General features: G+C 44.3%; 1 protein-coding gene across 3 annotated transcripts in view; it reads left to right on the forward strand.

The window, feature by feature from the left end:
- The window catches only part of LOC144497586 (choline transporter-like protein 5), a 317,203-nt gene that overhangs the window by 168,346 nt on the left and 130,803 nt on the right, over window positions 1–18,054 (forward strand). For all 3 annotated transcript variants that reach the window (XM_078219025.1, XM_078219026.1, XM_078219027.1), the window contains exon 3: window positions 2,992–3,065. In XM_078219025.1, the coding sequence (XP_078075151.1) occupies window positions 2,992–3,065 (74 nt within the window). The remainder of the gene's footprint in view (window positions 1–2,991; window positions 3,066–18,054) is intronic.

The raw sequence follows: 18,054 nt of genomic DNA on the forward strand, positions 1-18,054 counted from the left end.
CCGGCTTCACCAGGGGACTCTTGGGCTGCCGTTGGGAGACCCCAACCTGCTGCCCACCTCCCTAATCTGCCTTCCCCATGCCATATCAAGAACCAGCTGAAGGCACTGGACATTGCAAAGACTGTGGACTCTGACAATATTCCAGCAATAGTACGGAAGACTGGTGCTCCAGAACTTGCCATTCCCCTGGCCAAGCTCTTCCAGATGTGGAGATGCCGGCGTTGGACTGGGGTAAGCACAGTAAGAAGTCTCACAACACCAGGCGCTCCGAAAGCTTATGGTATTTGCTACCAAATAAACCTGTTGGACTTTAACCTGGTGTTGTGAAAGCTCTTCCAGTACAGTTACAACACTGGCATCAACCCCACAATGTGGAAAATTGCCCAGGTATGTCCTGTGGACAAGAAACAGGATAAATTTAACCTGGCCAATTACCACCCTTCAGTCTACTCTCGATCATCAGTAAAGTGATGGAAGGGGTCATCGACAGCGCTATCAAGCAGCACCTGCTCAGCAATAACCTGCTCAATGACACCCAGTTTGGGTTTTGCCAGGGTCACTCAGCTCCTGACCTCATTACAGCCTTGGTTCAAACATGGACAAAAGAGCTGAATTCCAGAGGTGAGGTGAGAGTGACAGCCCTTGACATCAAGGCCGCATTTGTCCGAGTGTGGCATCAAGGAGCCCCAGCGAAACTGGAATCAATGGCTATCGGGGGAGCAAACTCTCCGCTGGTTGGAGTCATACCTGGTACAAAGGAAGATGGTTGTGAGGAGGGTCCGTCATCCCAGCTCCAGGACATCTCTGCAGGAGTCCCTCAGGGTAGTGTCCTAGGCCCAACAATCTTCAGCTGCTTCATCAATGACCTTCCCTCCGTCATAAGGTCAGAAGTGGGGATGTTCGCTGCTGATTGCACAATGTTCAGCACCATTCACAACTCCTCAGATACTGAAGCAGTCCATGTTCAAACGCAGCAAGAACTGGGCAATATCCAGGCTTGGGCTGACAAGTGGCAAATAACATTCACGCCACACAAATGCCAGGCAATGACCATCTCCAACAAGAGAGAATCTAACAATCTCACCTTGACATTCAATGATATCACCATCACTGAACTGCCCCACTGTCAACATCCTGGAAGATACTGTTGACCAAAAACTCAACTGGATTACCCATATAAATGTTGTGGCTACCAGAGCAGGTCAGAGGCTGGGAATCATGCGGTGAGTAACTCACCTCCTGACTTCCCAAAGCCTGTCCACCATCTACAAGGACACAAGTCAGGAGTGTGATGGAATACTCCCCACTTGCCTGGATGGGTGCAGCTCCAACAACACTCAAAAAGCTCGACAGCATCCAAGCAGCCCCGCTTGATTGTTACCCCTTCCACAAATATTCACTTCTTCCACCACCGGTGCTCAGTAGCAGCCATGTATAAGGTGCAGTGCAGCAATTCGCCAACGTTCCTTTGAAGCACCTTCCAAACCCATGACCACTTCCATCTAGAAGGACAAGAGCAGCAGATACCTGGGAACACCGCCACCTGGAGATTCCCATCCAAGTCCCTCACCATCCTGATTTGGAAATATGTCACCGTTCTTTCACTGTCGCTGGGTGAAAATCCTGGAATTCCCTCCCTCTAACAGCACTGTGGATGTACCTACACCGGTTGCACATGGACTGCAGCGGTTCAGGGACAATTAGGGATGGGCAACAAATGCTGGTCTAGCCAGCAGCACTCACATCCCATAAATGAATTTTAAAAAGTTTCCACAGAGCACAGTTTGGGAGTGTAGCAGGTTTGTGATGGAATGGTTAAATCTGAAGGAATATGTGAGGGTTCCAGCAGCTGATGAGCTGATGCAGGGCTGGAGTTGGGGGGGTGTTCCATTGATGGAAATCAGTGTTCTGGTGATGACACGAGTCCGATTGCGAAGCTGCGTTTCCAGAAAATAATCAGAGTTTTAATGTGAAATGTTCAGACTCTGCACGTCTCAGGTCACATCCTGCAGCAGTGAGTGATGGGACACTCAAAATACCAATGTATACATACGCATGAATATATAGTTCCTAAATCATATTGAAATAACATTGCAATGTAACTGTGATTAGAGGATTAAATTGCAAGGACAAGCTGTATAATCTTGTTAATATTTCCTTGTGTTTATAGAGTGGGGGAGGGGGTGATGGAGGGGTTTAAAATGATTAAGGAAAGAGAAGTGGGAGTCTGGAACTCTCTCCCCCAGAAAGTCTGTGAATCCTGGGGGTCAGTTTGATGCTTTCATAACCGAGGCTCTTACTGGGGAAGGTGATTTTCACTGACTGGCGACAGTGAAGAAGGAGACCATTTGGCCCATCGAGTCTGCACCGACTCTGAAATAGCATCTTACCCAGGCCCTATCCCCATAACCTCACATATTTACCCCACTAACTACACAACTTGAGACACTAAGGGACAATTTAATATGGCCAATCCACCTACCCCGCACGTCTTCGGAGGTAAATGGGGCTTAGTTACTGATGAGCACTGATCTAACCGAGCAACAGTTAGCTCCGGTTTCCTCCCACAGTCCAAAGATGTGCGGGTTAAGGTTGATTGGCCATGCTAAAAATTGCCCTTAGTGTTCTGAAATGCATAGGTTAGAGGGATTAGTGGGTAAATATGTTGGGATGTGGGGGTCGGGCCTGGGTGGGTTTGTGGTCGGTGCAGTCTCGATGGGCCGAATGGCCTCTTTCTGTACTGTAGGGATTCTATGATTTCTATGAACAGAACAAGCTGAAGGCTCTAAATGGAGGTCTCCTCTTCCTCTGAGATTGTGGGTAAGGTTATTGAGACAGATAGAACCAGGGTAAATGTGACTCAAAGACTATTCAGTTATGATCTAATTGAATGGGGGGGGGGAGGAGGGTTAAGGGGCTGAATGGTCTTCTCCTATTGCTCTGTTGTTGCTATTTTGACTATATATTCTGTTTCTGTCCTGTTTACTTTAGGCATTGTACCGATGTCCTGTGCTGTGTGTTATTTATTGCAATAATCCTCGGTTACATTGCTCTGGGAGTTATCGGTGAGTACACTGCAATCACTCAAACCCAAATGCTCATTCTCTGCTTAAAGCATGTTGATTGTTAAGGGACTGTGCAGACGAAACCAATCTGTACGGGCATGTCTTGTCACTATGTGTAAAAATCCAAAGGAAATAAGATTAAAAGCCTTGCTGGTGGCTGGTGAGTGTCCTTGTTAAGTAATAGACCTGCTCTGTATACAGACGCCTGGAGATGAGATTGAGTCTGACAGGTTCTGTTGTTAACATTGATCTACTAATGACTTCCAATGAAGGAAGAGCTGGTTGAGCCATGCTTTGTAACTAACTGCCCTGCTTTGATTTTTCTCTTGGAGACAACTTGCTACAATGGATATTGACAAACACATCCTGACATTGGGTAAAAGTTAATGAAAAGCAGCTTTATCGCTTGCTGAACTGTCCCAGACTTTCATCCTGAGTCGATATTTACCGATTGTTATTGGTTCCAAGAAATATGAATTGTATCGGGAGAAAATTAATTCAACATTCTGGTCCACAAAGGTGCAATGAATCAAATCGGATAGAAAGATTGAAGGCCAGCCAATCACTAACATTTCAGTTCTTAATGTTCAGTTTCACTAAGATGGATTTCAATTGGTCCTCACCTTCAGGAAAAGGAATTTTTGGAAAAACATTTGCCTCTTTGTTACCTGAAAATTCAAGAAATGCAAATGGATTTCTGCTTCATCTTTTCATTCTATTCTTGCCCAGATGTTCTGCGAATGGATATCCCTCATTGCTCCTCCTATCCCCCCCTCCTTCTTTCCACACGCTCCTATCCCCCTCTCCAACATCTCCCAGCTTCTTTCCCTCCCCTCCCCAACACTATCCTTCCTCCTCATTCCTCCCTCCTCCATTCCCTCTCTTCCCATTTGCCTCATCTCCCTTCCCCCCCTCTTCTCCCCTCTCCTCACCTCCCGTCCTCCTTCCTTCCCCCCCTCTCCCCTCCCCTCTCCTCCCCTCCCCACCTCTCCCCCTCCCCTCCTCTTCCCCCTCCCCATTCCTCTCACTATCTGTCTGACATTGAAGCCACTCTGATGCTGGGAATAGTCGGCAGATGTTTTTGGGATAACCTTTCAGAATGAAGCTACAATCACATTGCTGATTTCTCAATGATCAGGAACAAGTTGCTAAACATAGAAACATAGAAACCCTACAGTGCAGAAGGAGGCCATTCGGCCCATCGAGTCTGCACCGACCACAATCCCACCCAGGCCCTACCCCCACATATTTACCCACTAATCCCTCTAACCTATGCATCCCAGGACACTAAGGGGCAATTTTTAGCATGGCCAATCAACCTAACCTGCACATCTTTGGACTGTGGGAGGAAACCGGAGCACCCGGAGGAAACCCACGCAGACACGAGGAGAATGTGCAAACTCCACACAGACAGTGACCCGAGCCGGGAATCGAACCCGGGACCCTGGAGCTGTGAAGCAGCAGTGCTAACCACTGTGCTACCGTGCCGCTACATGACTGGGGTCATGTGATGCAGGGGTGGGAAGGGGCGGGTGTGGAGCACTGGCACAGAGCAGATGGGCCGAGTGGCACACTCCTGTGTTCTGGATTTTATGTAATTCTATGTAAGAATTGAGTTTAACAATCGTCAGACGCACATTAACAACGCAGCGCTCACGCTGGCATTGTCCTGTCGTGCTGGAGGGTTTGTATTCTGTGCCTAATGACAGCTGAACTCTGAGAATGTGTGAAGCCAGCTCATCAACAATAACAGCTGGAACTTGTTTTTAAAAGCAGCTTTCATAGAAATGTCTCAATGTGTTTCCTAAATTTGTGAGGGAAATACTGAACCACAGCTGAGAAAGATTAGCAAGGCCTATTGCAGCAACAGAATGGTTATAGCACAGGAGAAGGACATTCAATCCATCGTGTCTGTGCTGTCTCTTCCACGGAGCAATTTACCCAGCGCCCTGCCTTCTCCTGTAACTCTGCCCATTCTTCCTCTTCAGATATTAATCCAATTCCCTCTTAAAAGCCTCAGTTAAATCTGCCTCCACACACTCTCAGGCAGCACACCCCAGATTCGAACCATTCGCTGTGTGAGAAAGATTCCCCTCATGTCTCCATTGCTTCCTTTGCCAATTTTCTTAAAACTCGTTCATCTCGATCCTTCGACCAATGGGAACAGTTTCTCCCTATCGACTCTGGTCAGATCTCTCATGATTTCGAAAACCTCGATTAAATCTCCTTCCATCTTTTTACGCAGAAAAAAACATAGAAACATAGAAGATAAGAGCAGGAAGAGGCCCTTTGAGCCTGCTTCCCCATTCATTATGATCATGGCTGATCATCCAACTCAATAGCCTGATCCTGCTTTTTCTCCATAACCTTTGATGCCATTCGCCCCAAGTGCTATATCCAGCCGCCTCTTGAATACATTTAATGTTTTGGTATCAACTACTTCCTGTGATAATGAATTCCTCGGGCTCACCACTCTTTGACTGAACAAATGTCTCCTCACCTCCGTCCTAAATGGTCGACCCCGAATCCTCAGACTGTGACCCCTGGTTCTGGACTCCCCCACCATCGGGAATATCCTCCCTGCACCTACCCTGTCTAGTCCTGTTAGAATTTTATAAGTCTCTATGAGATCCCCCCCTCATTCATCTGAACACCAGATAAAATAATCCTAACCTAGTCAATCTCTCCTCATACACAAGTCCCGCCATCCCCGGAATCAGCCTGATAAACCTTCGCTGTACTCCCTCGAGAGCAAGAACATCCTTCCTCAGAAAACCAAGGAGAACAATCCCAGGAACCATTCTTGGGAATCTTTTGCACTCTCTCTCCAATGCCTTTTCACATCCTTCCTAAAGTATAGAGTCCAGAACTGTACACAATACTCCAGTTGAGGCTACACCAGTTCTCTACACAAGTTCAATGTAACCTCCTTGCTCTTGTACTCTACGGCCCTGTGAATAAAGCCCATGATACTGTCGGCTTTATTAACCTGTGACACCAGTGTGCCTTTAAGAAATGTATTTTTAAATCATGTTCTCTGCAGTTTGTAATGTTTCTTCAGAAGGAACTCTTCAAACTGCAGCTCATGAAAATACAACAAAACTTACTCCAACTTATAAATCAAAGAAAAGGTTTAATAAAGAAACATCATTACTCCAAACTTGGGGCCTCACCCTGGGCCACTCCAAGCTCCTCACAATTCTACATAGTCAGCTGACTATTACATCACCCTGTAATTGGTTCCATGGTTTACAAGATGACCCTTACATCTTGTTCCTATTGGTCATATTACATCCAATACAAAGTTGTCACCAGTTACATTCTAACGTGTTAGCAGGTTTTTTTTCACTGTTGTCGTGCTGTCTGCTTCAAAGTCCACTTATTACTTATTGCTGCTTCAATGGTTTAGAAACATAGAAAAACTACAGCACAAAACAGGCCCTTCGGCCCCACAAGTTGTGCTGAACATCTCCCTACCTTCTAGGCCTATCTATAACCCTCCATCCTATTAAGTCCCATGTACTCATCCAGGAGTCTCTTAAAAGACCCTATTGAGTTTGCCTCCACCACCACTGATGGCAGCCGATTCCACTCACCCACCACCCTCTGAGTGAAAAACTTCCCCCTAACATTTCCCCTGTACCTACCCCCCAGCACCTTAAACTTGTGTCCTCTCGTAGCAGCCTTTTCCACCCTGGGAAAAAGGCTCTGAGAGTCCACCCGATCTATGCCTCTCAACATCTTATATACCTCTATTAGGTCTCCTCTCATCCTACGTCTCTCCAAGGAGAAAAGACCGAGCTCCCTCAGCCTATCCTCATAAGGCATGCCACTCAATCCAGGCAACATCCTTGTGAATCTCCTCTGCACCCTTTCAATCTTTTCCACATCCTTCCTGTAATGAGGCGACCAGAACTGAGCACAGTACTCCAAGTGGGGTCTGACGAGGGTCTTATATAGCTGCATCATTATCCCCGGACTCCTAAACTCAATCCCTCGATTGATAAAGGCCAGCACACCATACGCCTTCTTAACCACCTCCCCCACCTGCGGGGCTGATTTTAGAGTCCTATGGACCCGGACCCCAAGGTCCTTCTGATCCTCTGCAGTACTAAGAGTCTTTCCCTTTATATTGTACTCCTTCATCCCATTTGACCTGCCAAAATGGACCACTCCGCATTTATCTGGGTTGAAGTCCATCTGCCACTTCTCCGCCCAGTCTTGCATCCTATCTATGTCCCTCTGTAACTTCTGACATCCCTCCAGACTATCCACAACCCCACCAACCTTCGTGTCGTCGGCAAACTTACCAACCCATCCCTCCACTTCCTCATCCAGGTCATTTATGAAAATGACAAACAGCAAGGGTCCCAGAACAGATCCCTGGGGCACACCACTGGTGACTAACCTCCATTTAGAAAAAGACCCATCTATACACACTCTCTGCCTCCTTTGGGCAAGCCAGTTCTGGATCCACAGGGCAGCAGCACCTTGGATCCCATGCCCTCTCACTTTTTCTGGAAGCCTTGCATGGGGGACCTTATCGAACGCCTTGCTAAAATCCATATAAACCACATCTACCGCTTTCCCTTCGTCAATGTGTTTAGTCACATTTTCAAAGAACTCCACCAGGCTCGTAAGGCACGATCTGCCTTTGACAAAGCCATGCTGAGTATTCTTGAGCATACTAAACCTCTCTAAATGCTCATAAATCTTGTCCCTCAGGATCTTCTCCATCAGCTTACCAACCACTGAGGTTAGACTCACCGGTCGGTAATTTCCTGGGCTATCCCTATTCCCCTTCTTGAAAATAGGAAAATAGGTTTAAGTTGGATTTCGTTTATTTTTATTCTGGGTTTCATGCAGTGTCTGGGGTTTTACGACCTTTCGCATTGTTCGGGGAAGAATGATTGACAGGTCAGGTGACAAGAAGTCTTCCATTTTCATTATTGGGCTGCTGACTGCAGTTTTAGTTTAGAAGGTGTTGAGACACCAGACTGAAAAGCAGTGTTTCTCTCTCTCTCCCTGCTGTTGTAAATTCTGCAGGCTACTGGAAGCAGGTCCTCTTGCCTTCCTGCAGTGAGAATTCTGTCTCTCGCAGTGGTTTGCTGGCTGAAAGTTGGAGACAGTAAGAAGTCTCACAACACCACGTCAACACCAGCTAGAGGGCAGCAGTGGCATTATCTCTCCCTTGAGGGCTGCTGGAAGTTACAAGGCTGGGAAGCCAGAGTTTCAATTCTCCAACCAAAGGACTAAGTTCCATCATCATGTGAGCATTCGTATTTTCTGTGCTAAACCTGTGGCAAGGGAATGTTTTTTGAGGAGGTTTGTTTGGTTGGAACATTTCATATAGTTGTTAAGGGTTATACAATATCATGGTTGTTGTTTTTCTTGTTTGTAATTGGTAAAAGTTATTGCTGCATGTATCTGATCTGTATTCTGAAATAAACTTTGGTTGATAAAAGCTCCCTAGTGGGTCATTTGAATCATACCTGAAGTGAAACATCTCATGCTCACACTAGCCAAATTCAAAGTGCAGAACTTATGACCCAGGCAGACTTCATAAAACACTTTGAAGTTTCTGACCTGAATTATAACAACTGGGGGCTCATCTGAGATTAAAACTGATATTCTTTGATTTGTCTGAGATAATTGGACTCAAAGACAGTGAATGGTGAGTGTCTTGTGGTTTCTTTTCAGGTGTTGTATTCAGGTTTAAATAGGGAGTGCCTTGTGGAATAATGGCTCTTTCAGAAGCTATGAAGTTCCTGGGGGTGGAAGAAGTTACTCAGGGTGATTTACTAAAACAAAGCTTTTGGAATTGGCAAAAACATTGCAGTTGACATTGCCTGACAGAGTAAGGAAAGGGGAGATAATTGTGCTAATAGAACAGCAGTTAAAATTGCCAGAAACACAGTCGGAATCATTGGAAATGGCTAGAATTCAATTACAAATGAAACAGCTTGAACATGAAAAAGAATTAAAGCAGCTTGAATTCAAAATAAAAGAAAGGGAGGCCATTGGTACAGAAACAGCCAGAGAAAGGGGGGAACAGCAAACAAAGGAACTGAAACAGTTTGAATTACAAAAAGAAAAAGAAATGAGGCTGCTTGAATTGCAGCAAGGGGAAAAGGAAAAGGGAGAGAATTTGAACTTTAGAAACTGGCCATAAAAAGTGTACATCAGTTTAAACTGGTGGAGGGAAAGGTACAGGCTGAGAGTCGTGATGAGAACAGTGAGAAAGAGCAACAGCGTCGTAGCCAAAGACTTGCTGGGAATCTATTTAAATGTGTCCAAGCATTGCCAATGTTTGATGAGAAGGATGTAGAAGCCTTTTTCATTCCATTTGACAATGTGGCGAAGCAAATGAAATGGCCACAGACCCTGTGGGTCTTACTGATTCAAACAAAGTTGGTAGCTCGTGCTGGTGAGGTGTTTGCATCACTATCAGAGGAGATATCTGGGAAGTATGATGAAGTGAAAAACTCCATCTTAGGTGCAAATGAACTAGTGCCAGAAGCCGACAAAGATCGGTTTAGAATCTAAGGAAAGCACCTGATCAAATGTACATAGAATTTGAAAGGAGTAATTTTGATAGGTGGATCAGGGCTTTGAAAATAGACCAGACATATGAAACTCTAAGAGAAATTATTATTTTGGAGAGTTTAACAATTCACTTCCTGATGTAGTGAGAACTCATGTGGAAGAGCAGAGGGTTAAAACTGCGAGGTGAGCAGTAGAAATGGCAGATGATTATGAACTGTTCATAAGTCAAAGTTTGGTTTCAGATATCAGTTTCAGCCTGTGATGGATACAAAACTGGGGAAAGGAGAAATCCTCAGGTGGTAAAGGGGATCTTGTGGGAGATAAAGACAGTGCACCTCAGGTTCAAAAGGAAATACAGGAGGGTGGAAGAGAAATGAAAAGCCTCAGATGTTTTCACTGTAATAAATTAGGCGAAGTAAAGACGCAGTGTTGGTGGTTTAAGAAAAGCACTGGGAAGACAGACGCGGTAAAACAGGATAAGTCAGTGGGGTTTGTTAAAGTGGTAAAGGGAAGCCCAGTTGAAGCAAAAGAGGTGCAAAAGAATGTACAACTTGGCCAGGGGTTGATTGATAAGGAAGTGCCAGATCTCTTTAAAGAAGTTTAAAGAAGGGTAAAGTTTACTCATGTGTGCCAGGGGGAGGAGGTAAAGAACTTAAAATTTTAAGAGATACGGGAGCAAGTCAATCTTTGATGGTAAGAGATGAGGAGTTATGTAGTTTGAAAGGAGTATTGCCAGAAAAGGTAGAATTCAGGGTGTGGAATTTGGGGTGAGAAGAGTAGTGTTCCATTATGTAAGGTGAGGTTGGAGAGTCCAGTGAGGAGTGGTGAAGTGGTAGTAGGAGTAATAGAGAAATTGTCTTGTCCAGGAATACAGTTCACCTTGGGTAACGATACAGCTGGATCGCAGGTGGGAGTGATGCCTACTGTGGTTGAAAAGCCAGTAGAAAATCAAACAATTGAGTTGTTGAAGGACGCATATCCTGGGATTTTTTCTGATTGTGTAGTAACAAGGTCACAAAGTCACAGGTTAAGACACGAGGAGAATCCAAAGAGTGAAGATAAGGAAGTTGAAGTTCAATTATCAGAAACTATTTTTGATCAGATGATTGGAAAAGAACAAGAACAGATAGAGGATGAGGTGGATATTTTTAGTTTGGGAAAGTTGACAGAGTTACAACAGAAAGATATGGAAATAAAACAGTTGTATCAGAAATCATACACGGAAGAGGAATCTGAGTGTACACCAGAATGTTATTACTTTAAAAATGCTGTCTTAATGAAGAAATGGAGACCTTTACATATTCAGGCGGATGAAAAGTGGGCAGAAGTTCATCAAGTGGTATTGCCAGTAGGGTATAGAAAGGAGGTGTTGCGGGTAGCAGATGAGATACCATAGAGTCATAGAGGTTTACAGCATGGAAACAGGCCCTTCGGCCCAACTTGTCCATGCCACCCTTTTTTTTTAAACCCCTAAGCTAAACCCAATTGCCTTCATTTGGCCCATATCCCTCTATACCCATCTTAGCCATGTAACTATCTAAATGCTTTTTAAAAGACAAAATTGTACCTGCCGCTACTACTACCTCTGGCAACTTGTTTCAGACACTCACCACCCTCTGTGTGAAAAAATTGCCCCTCTGGACACTTTTGTATCTCTCCCCTCACCTTAAACCTATGCCCTCTAGTTTTAGACTCTCCTACCTTTGGGAAAAGATATTGACTATCTAGCTGATCTATGCCCCTCATTATTTTATAGACCTCTATAAGGTCACCCCTCAGCCTTCTACGCTCCAGAGAAAAAAGTCCCAGACTATCCAGCCTCTCCTTATAACTCAAACCATCAAGTCCTGGTAGCATCCTAGTAAATCTTTTTTGCACTCTTTTTAGTTTAATAATATCCTTTCCAAGTGTGGCCTTACCAATGTCTTCTACAACTTCAACAAGATGTCCCAACTCTTGTATTCAATGTTCTGACCGATGAAACCAAGCATGCCGAATGCTTTTTTCACCACTCTGTCCACCTGTGACTCCACTTTCAAGGAGCTATGAACATGTACCCCTAGATCTCTTTGTTCTGTAACTCTCCCCAACACCCTACCATTAACTGAGTAAATCCTGCCCTGGTTCAATCTACCAAAATGCATCACCTTGCATTTGTCTAAATTAAACTCCATCTGCCATTCGTTAGCCCACTGGCCCAATTGATCAAGATCCAGTTGCAATTGGAGATAACTTCACTGTCCATTATGCCACCAATCTTGGAGTCATCTGCAAACTTACTAACGATGCCCCCTATATTCTCATCCAAGTCATTAATATAAATGACAAATAACAGTGGACCCAGCACTGATCCCTGAGGCACACCGCTGGTCACAGGCATCCAGTTTGAAAAACAACCCTCTACAATCACCCAGCCAGTTTTGTATCCATTTAGATACCTCACCCTGAGATTTAATCCCGTGAGATTTAACCTTATGCAACAACCTACCATGAGGTACCTTGTCAAAGGCCTTGCTAAAGTCCATGTAGACAACATCAACTGCACTGCCCTCATCTACCCCTTCAAAAAACTCAATCAAATTTGTGTGATATGATTTTCCACTCACAAAACCATGCTGACTGTCCCTAATCAGTCCTTGCGTCTCTAAATGCCTGTAGATACTGTCTCTCAAAATACCTTCCAACAACTTACCCACCACAGATGTGAGGCTCACTGGCCTGTAGTTCCCAGGCTTTTCCCTGCAGCCCTTTTTAAACAAAGGCACAACACTTGCCACTCTCCAATCATCAGCCACCTCACCCGTGACTATCAATGAATCAAATATCTCGGCTAGGGGACCCGCAATTTCCTCCCTAGCCTCCCACAATGTCCCGGGATACACTTCATCAGGTCCCGGGGATTTATCTACCTTGATGCGCTTTAAGACTTCCAGCACCTCCTTCTCTGTAATATGTACACTCCTCAAGACATGACTATTTATTTCCCCAAGTTCCCTCACATCCATGCTTTTCTCAACAGTAAATACTGATGAGAAATATTCATTTAGGATCTCACCCATCTCCTATAGATCTGCACATAGATCTTGTGGATCCGCCAAATGACGTCATACCATAGAACATAGAACATAGAACATTACAGCGCAGTACACGCCCTTCGGCCCTCGATGTTGCACCGACCAGTGGAACCAATCTAAAGCCCCTCTAATCTACACTATTCCAATATCATCCATATGTTTATCCAATAACCATTTGAATGCTCTTAATGTTGACGAGTCCACTACTGCTGCAGGCAGGGCATTCCACGCCCTTACTACTCTCTGAGTAAGGAACCTACCTCTAACATCTGTCCTATATCTCTCACCCCTCAATTTAAAGCCAGTATGAGGTCATTTGGGGGTAAGGAAAACTCAAGCTAAAAATACAAAAACATTTTTATTGGCTTGGACTGCATAAAGATGTGGTTAAATTTAGCTATTTATGTCACATGTCAAGTCATTGGGAAACCTGAAGCGATGATAAAACCAGCACCCTTAATACCCATTCCAGCATTTGAGGAACCTTTTACAAGGGGCCTAACTGATTGCATTGGACCCCTCCCTAAAACGAACAGTGGGAATCAGTATCTATTGACTATAATTGGATGTGTTCACTAGGTTTCCAGAGGCCATTCCATCACGCAATATCACAGCTAAAAGGATTGTAGAGAAGTTACTTCAATTTTTTACTCGAGATGGACTACCCACAGAAATACAATCAGATCAAGGATCAAATTTTACATCAAATTTATTCAAGGAGGTTATGGATAGCTTAGGAATAAAACAATTTAAATCAACTGTGTAACATCCAGAATCGCAGGGAGCGTTAGAGCAATGGCATCAAACTTTGAAGACAACATTGAGGAATTATTGTCAGAATTATCCAGCGGATTGGGATAAAGGAATTCCATTTGTGCTCTTTGCAATCAGGGACGCACCTCATGAGTCAACCAAATTCAGTCCATTTGAATTGATTTTTGTCATGAGGTAAGGGGACCACTGAAATTAATTAAGGGGAGATTAGTGAGTCAGCATTCTGAGACTCCAATATTGGACTATGTTTCACATTTTAGGGAAAGGTTGAATAGAGCAGGTGAATTGGCTAGGCAACATTTAAATGTGATGATGAAACAGGAAGTGGATAAGAAATAAAGAGTTTTGTCAGTGGGGATAAAGTCTTAGTACTGCAGGTGGACCTTTAAAAGCAAAGTTTAGCAGTCCTTATCAAACTGATAGAAATTGATTGAGGTGAATTATTTGATAAGAATGCCAGGTAGAAGGAAAACTCACAGGGTGTGCCATGTGAATATGCTTAAGAGATATTTTGATCGGGAAGGAAAGCAGAAGAAGGATGTTTCAGTGAAGAACCAAATCCAGAAGACATTCCTCAAATTAAATTGGATAATGAGGAAGTTATTAGAAATTGGAATAAGTTATTGAGTTACCTCAAAGACTATTTCCTCGGGTGGATGGAGCTATTACAAGGGGGCATAACTATAGGGTTCGTGGTGGGAGATACAGGAAGGATATCAGAGGTAGGTTCTTTACGCAGAGGGTGGTTGGGGTGTGGAATGGACTGCCTGCAGTGATAGTGGAGTCAGACACTTTAGGAACATTTAAGCGGTTATTGGATAGGCACATGGAGCACACCAGGATGATAGGGAGTGGGATAGCTTGATCTTGGTTTCAGATAAAGCTCGGCACAACATCGTGGGCCGAAGGGCCTGTTCTGTGCTGTACTGTTCTATGTACCTTCCTGAAGAAAATCAAACTAACCTGAAAGAGTTATTAATATCACGTGGACAAGTATGTGGGAATAATTGGAAGTACTAGAATGGTTATACATGATGTAGATGCAGAAAATGCTGTTCCAATTAAACAACATCCTTGCAAACAAAGCTTTCCAAAGTTGGCACAGGTTAGGAGGGAAAAGTTGATGTTTACTCATTCTGAGATGCAGCAGCTGAATGTCTCAATCAATCAGATAAAACTGGTGGAGATGGAGAAGGAGAACCAGTTACTACAAAATAATGTGACTAAAGAAATTGAGCAGGTGTGGAGACAAATACAAGACAAACTGACTGTTTTGGAACATGTTCTTGAGGTGTTCAAATTGCCTGAATGTAAATTGCAGGACTGTCAAAAACAGCTCATCCTTTGTGCAAAGAGAAGTGTGGATGAATCAACAATCGTGTGTAATCTCAAGAAGGTGATTGAGGAGTGGAGGTATCATGCCAGTGTGGACCAAAGGAAAGGACAACAACGTGAAATCAGACTATTTGCCAAAATTGTACCATCATCTAAAATGAACTGCTGTGATAATGAATCCACACAGTCAGCACAGACATGGATATCATTTGAAGAGATAACAAATAGGTTAGACCAAGGAGAGCCAATGGATGTTATCTATCTTGACTTCCAAAAGGCCTTTGACAAGGTGCCTCACGGGAGACTGCTGAGTAAAATAAGGGCCCATGGTATTCGAGGCAAGGTACTAACATGGATTGACGATTGGCTGTCAGACAGAAGGCAGAGAGTTGGGATAAAAGGTTCTTTCTCAGAATGGCAACCGGTGACAAGTGGTGTCCCGCAGGGTTCAGTGTTGGGGCCACAGCTGTTCTCTTTATATATTAACGATCTAGATGACGGGACTGGGAGCATTCTGGCCAAGTTTGCCGATGATACAAAGATAGGTGGAGGGGCAGGTAGTATTGAGGAGGTGGGGAGGCTGCAGAAAGATTTAGACAGTTTAGGAGAGTGGTCCAAGAAGTGGCTGATGAAATTCAACGTGGGCAAGTGCGAGGTCGTACACTTTGGAAAAAAGAATAGAGGCATGGACTATTTTCTAAACGGTGACAAAATTCATAATGCTAAAGTGCAAAGGGACTTGGGAGTCCTAGTCCAGGATTCTCTAAAGGTAAACTTGCAGGTTGAGTCCGTAATTAAGAAAGCAAATGTAATGTTGTCATTTATCTCAAGAGGCTTGGAATACAAAAGCAGGGATGTACTTCTGAGGCTTTATAAAGCACTGGTTAGGCCCCATTTGGAGTACTGTGAGCAATTTTGGGCCCCACACCTCAGGAAGGACATACTGGCACTGGAGCGGGTCCAGCGGAGATTCACACGGATGATCCCAGGAATGGTAGGCCTGACATACGATGAACGTCTGAGGATCGTGGGATTATATTCATTGGAGTTTAGGAGGTTGAGGGGAGATCTGATAGAAACTTACAAGATAATGAACGGCTTAGATAGGATGGACGTAGGGAAGTTGTTTCCATTAACAGGGGAGACTAGGACGCGGGGGCACAGCCTTAGAATAAAAGGGAGTCACTTTAGAACAGAGATGAGGAGAAATTTCTTCAGCCAGAGAGTGGTGGGTCTGTGGAATTCATTGCCACAGAGGGCTGTGGAGGCCGAGACGTTGAGCGTCTTCAAGACAGAAATTGATAAATTCTTGATTTCTCGAGGAATTAAGGGCTATGGGGAGAGAGCGGGTAAATGGAGTTGAAATCAACCATGATTGAATGGTGGAGTGGACTCGATGGGCCGAATGGCCTTACTTCCGCTCCTATGTCTTATGGTCTCTTATGGTCTTATGGATATGCAGTCAAACAGCACTGTACATAGCTGGTCTTTGAATGAATCATCGCATCAGTTTACCTGCTACAGTAATCTGCGGAACCATGGTCAAAATGGGTTCTGGCATCAAGAAAGACAATCTGCCGTGTGTCTTTGCCAAAGAGTGCGCAGAAAGTGATGGTGCAGATCCAGAGCAGACAAAGCAGTCAAATTGGCAGAGGAAGAGCTAAGGCCAATGAACAAGAAAGGGGACAGAGATGAAAAGACCTTTCTGAATGGCCCTGACTACACACACGTTATGTGTTCTCCTGCTGCTGCCTAGTTCTGTGAGGACATTAGCAGAGTTAATTTATCATCATAATGACAAAACTGAGATTGGATTTACAATCAAAGCAGGATTAAAGACTGAAGGAGAGTCTTGGAGATGATGTGCGGGTTAGGTTGATTGGCCAGGTTAAAAATTGCCCCTTAGAGTCCTGAGATGCATAGGTTAGCGGGATTAGCGGGTAAAATATGTGGGGGTAGGGCCTGGGTGGGATTGTGGTCGGTGTAGACTCGATGGGCCGAATGGCCTCCTTCTGCACTGTAGGGTTTCTATGATTCTATGAAACAGTTGTCATGAATGTGACACAGGAAGGAGTGTTCGATTGTGGAAGACAAGACCATAAGACCATAAGACCTAGGAGCGGAAGTAAGGCCATTCGGCCCATCGAGTCCACTCCACCATTCAATCATGGTTGATTTCAACTCCATTTACCCGCTCTCTCCCCATAGCCCTTAATTCCTCGAGAAATCAAGAATTTATCAATTTCTGTGACAAGGACTGAAATGGGCTCTGTTACTGTTCCGTTGCATGTTTGATTTTGTAAAATGTATGAATATTTATAGAGTCAGAGGTTTACAGCATGGAAACAGGCCCTTCGGCCCAACTTGTCCATGCCGCCCAGTTTTTACCACTAAGCTAGTCCCAGTTGCCCACGTTTGGCCCATATCCCTCTATACCCATCTTACCCATGTAACTGTCTAAATGCTTTTTAAAAGACAAAATTGTACCCGCCTCTACTACTACTTCTGGCATATTGTAGAGGTAGTCGTAGACTATGCTCTTGTAGTAGACTAGTTATTGTAGAGTACTAGTAGTGTGAAACTGAAAGGGTTTGAAAAATGAAACCATCTTTGAATGTTGATGATTCATTTTTTTCTGAAGGCAGACTTTATAAAACACTGGAGTTTCTGGCCAGAATTATAACAAACCTCTCAACCTGTCCTGCTGCCTTCAATGATTTATACATATATGCAGACATGACCCTCTGCTCCTGCACCCCCTTTCGAATTGTCCCCTTTATATTGTATTGTCCCTCTACATTCTTTCTGCCAAAAATGATCACTTCATATTTCTCTGCATTGAACTTCATCTCCGCCCGTCCATCCATTCCATCACAGTGATACAGTGGTTAGCACTACTGCCTCACAGCTCCAGGGACCTGGGATCAAATCCCAGCTTGGGTCACGTGCGGAGTTTGCACGTTCTCCCCGTGTCTGCGTGGGTTTCCTCCGGGTGCTCCGGTTTCCTCCCACAGTCTGAAAGACGTGCTGGTTAGGTGCATTGACTCAAACAGGCATCGGAGTGTGGCGACTAGGGGAAGTTCACAGTAGCTTCATTACATTGTTAATGTAAGCTTTACTTGTGACTAATAAATAAACTAAATTAAATCCTAGCTGTGTCCTTTTGATGTTCCACTCTATCCTCCTCACTGTTCACAAAGCTTCCAAGGTTTGTATCATTTGCAAATTTTGAAATGAGACCCTGTATACCAAGGTCGAGG

The sequence above is a fragment of the Mustelus asterias genome, chromosome 8 (genome assembly GCF_964213995.1).
Source record: "Mustelus asterias chromosome 8, sMusAst1.hap1.1, whole genome shotgun sequence".
Classification (NCBI taxonomy): Eukaryota; Metazoa; Chordata; class Chondrichthyes; order Carcharhiniformes; family Triakidae; genus Mustelus; species Mustelus asterias.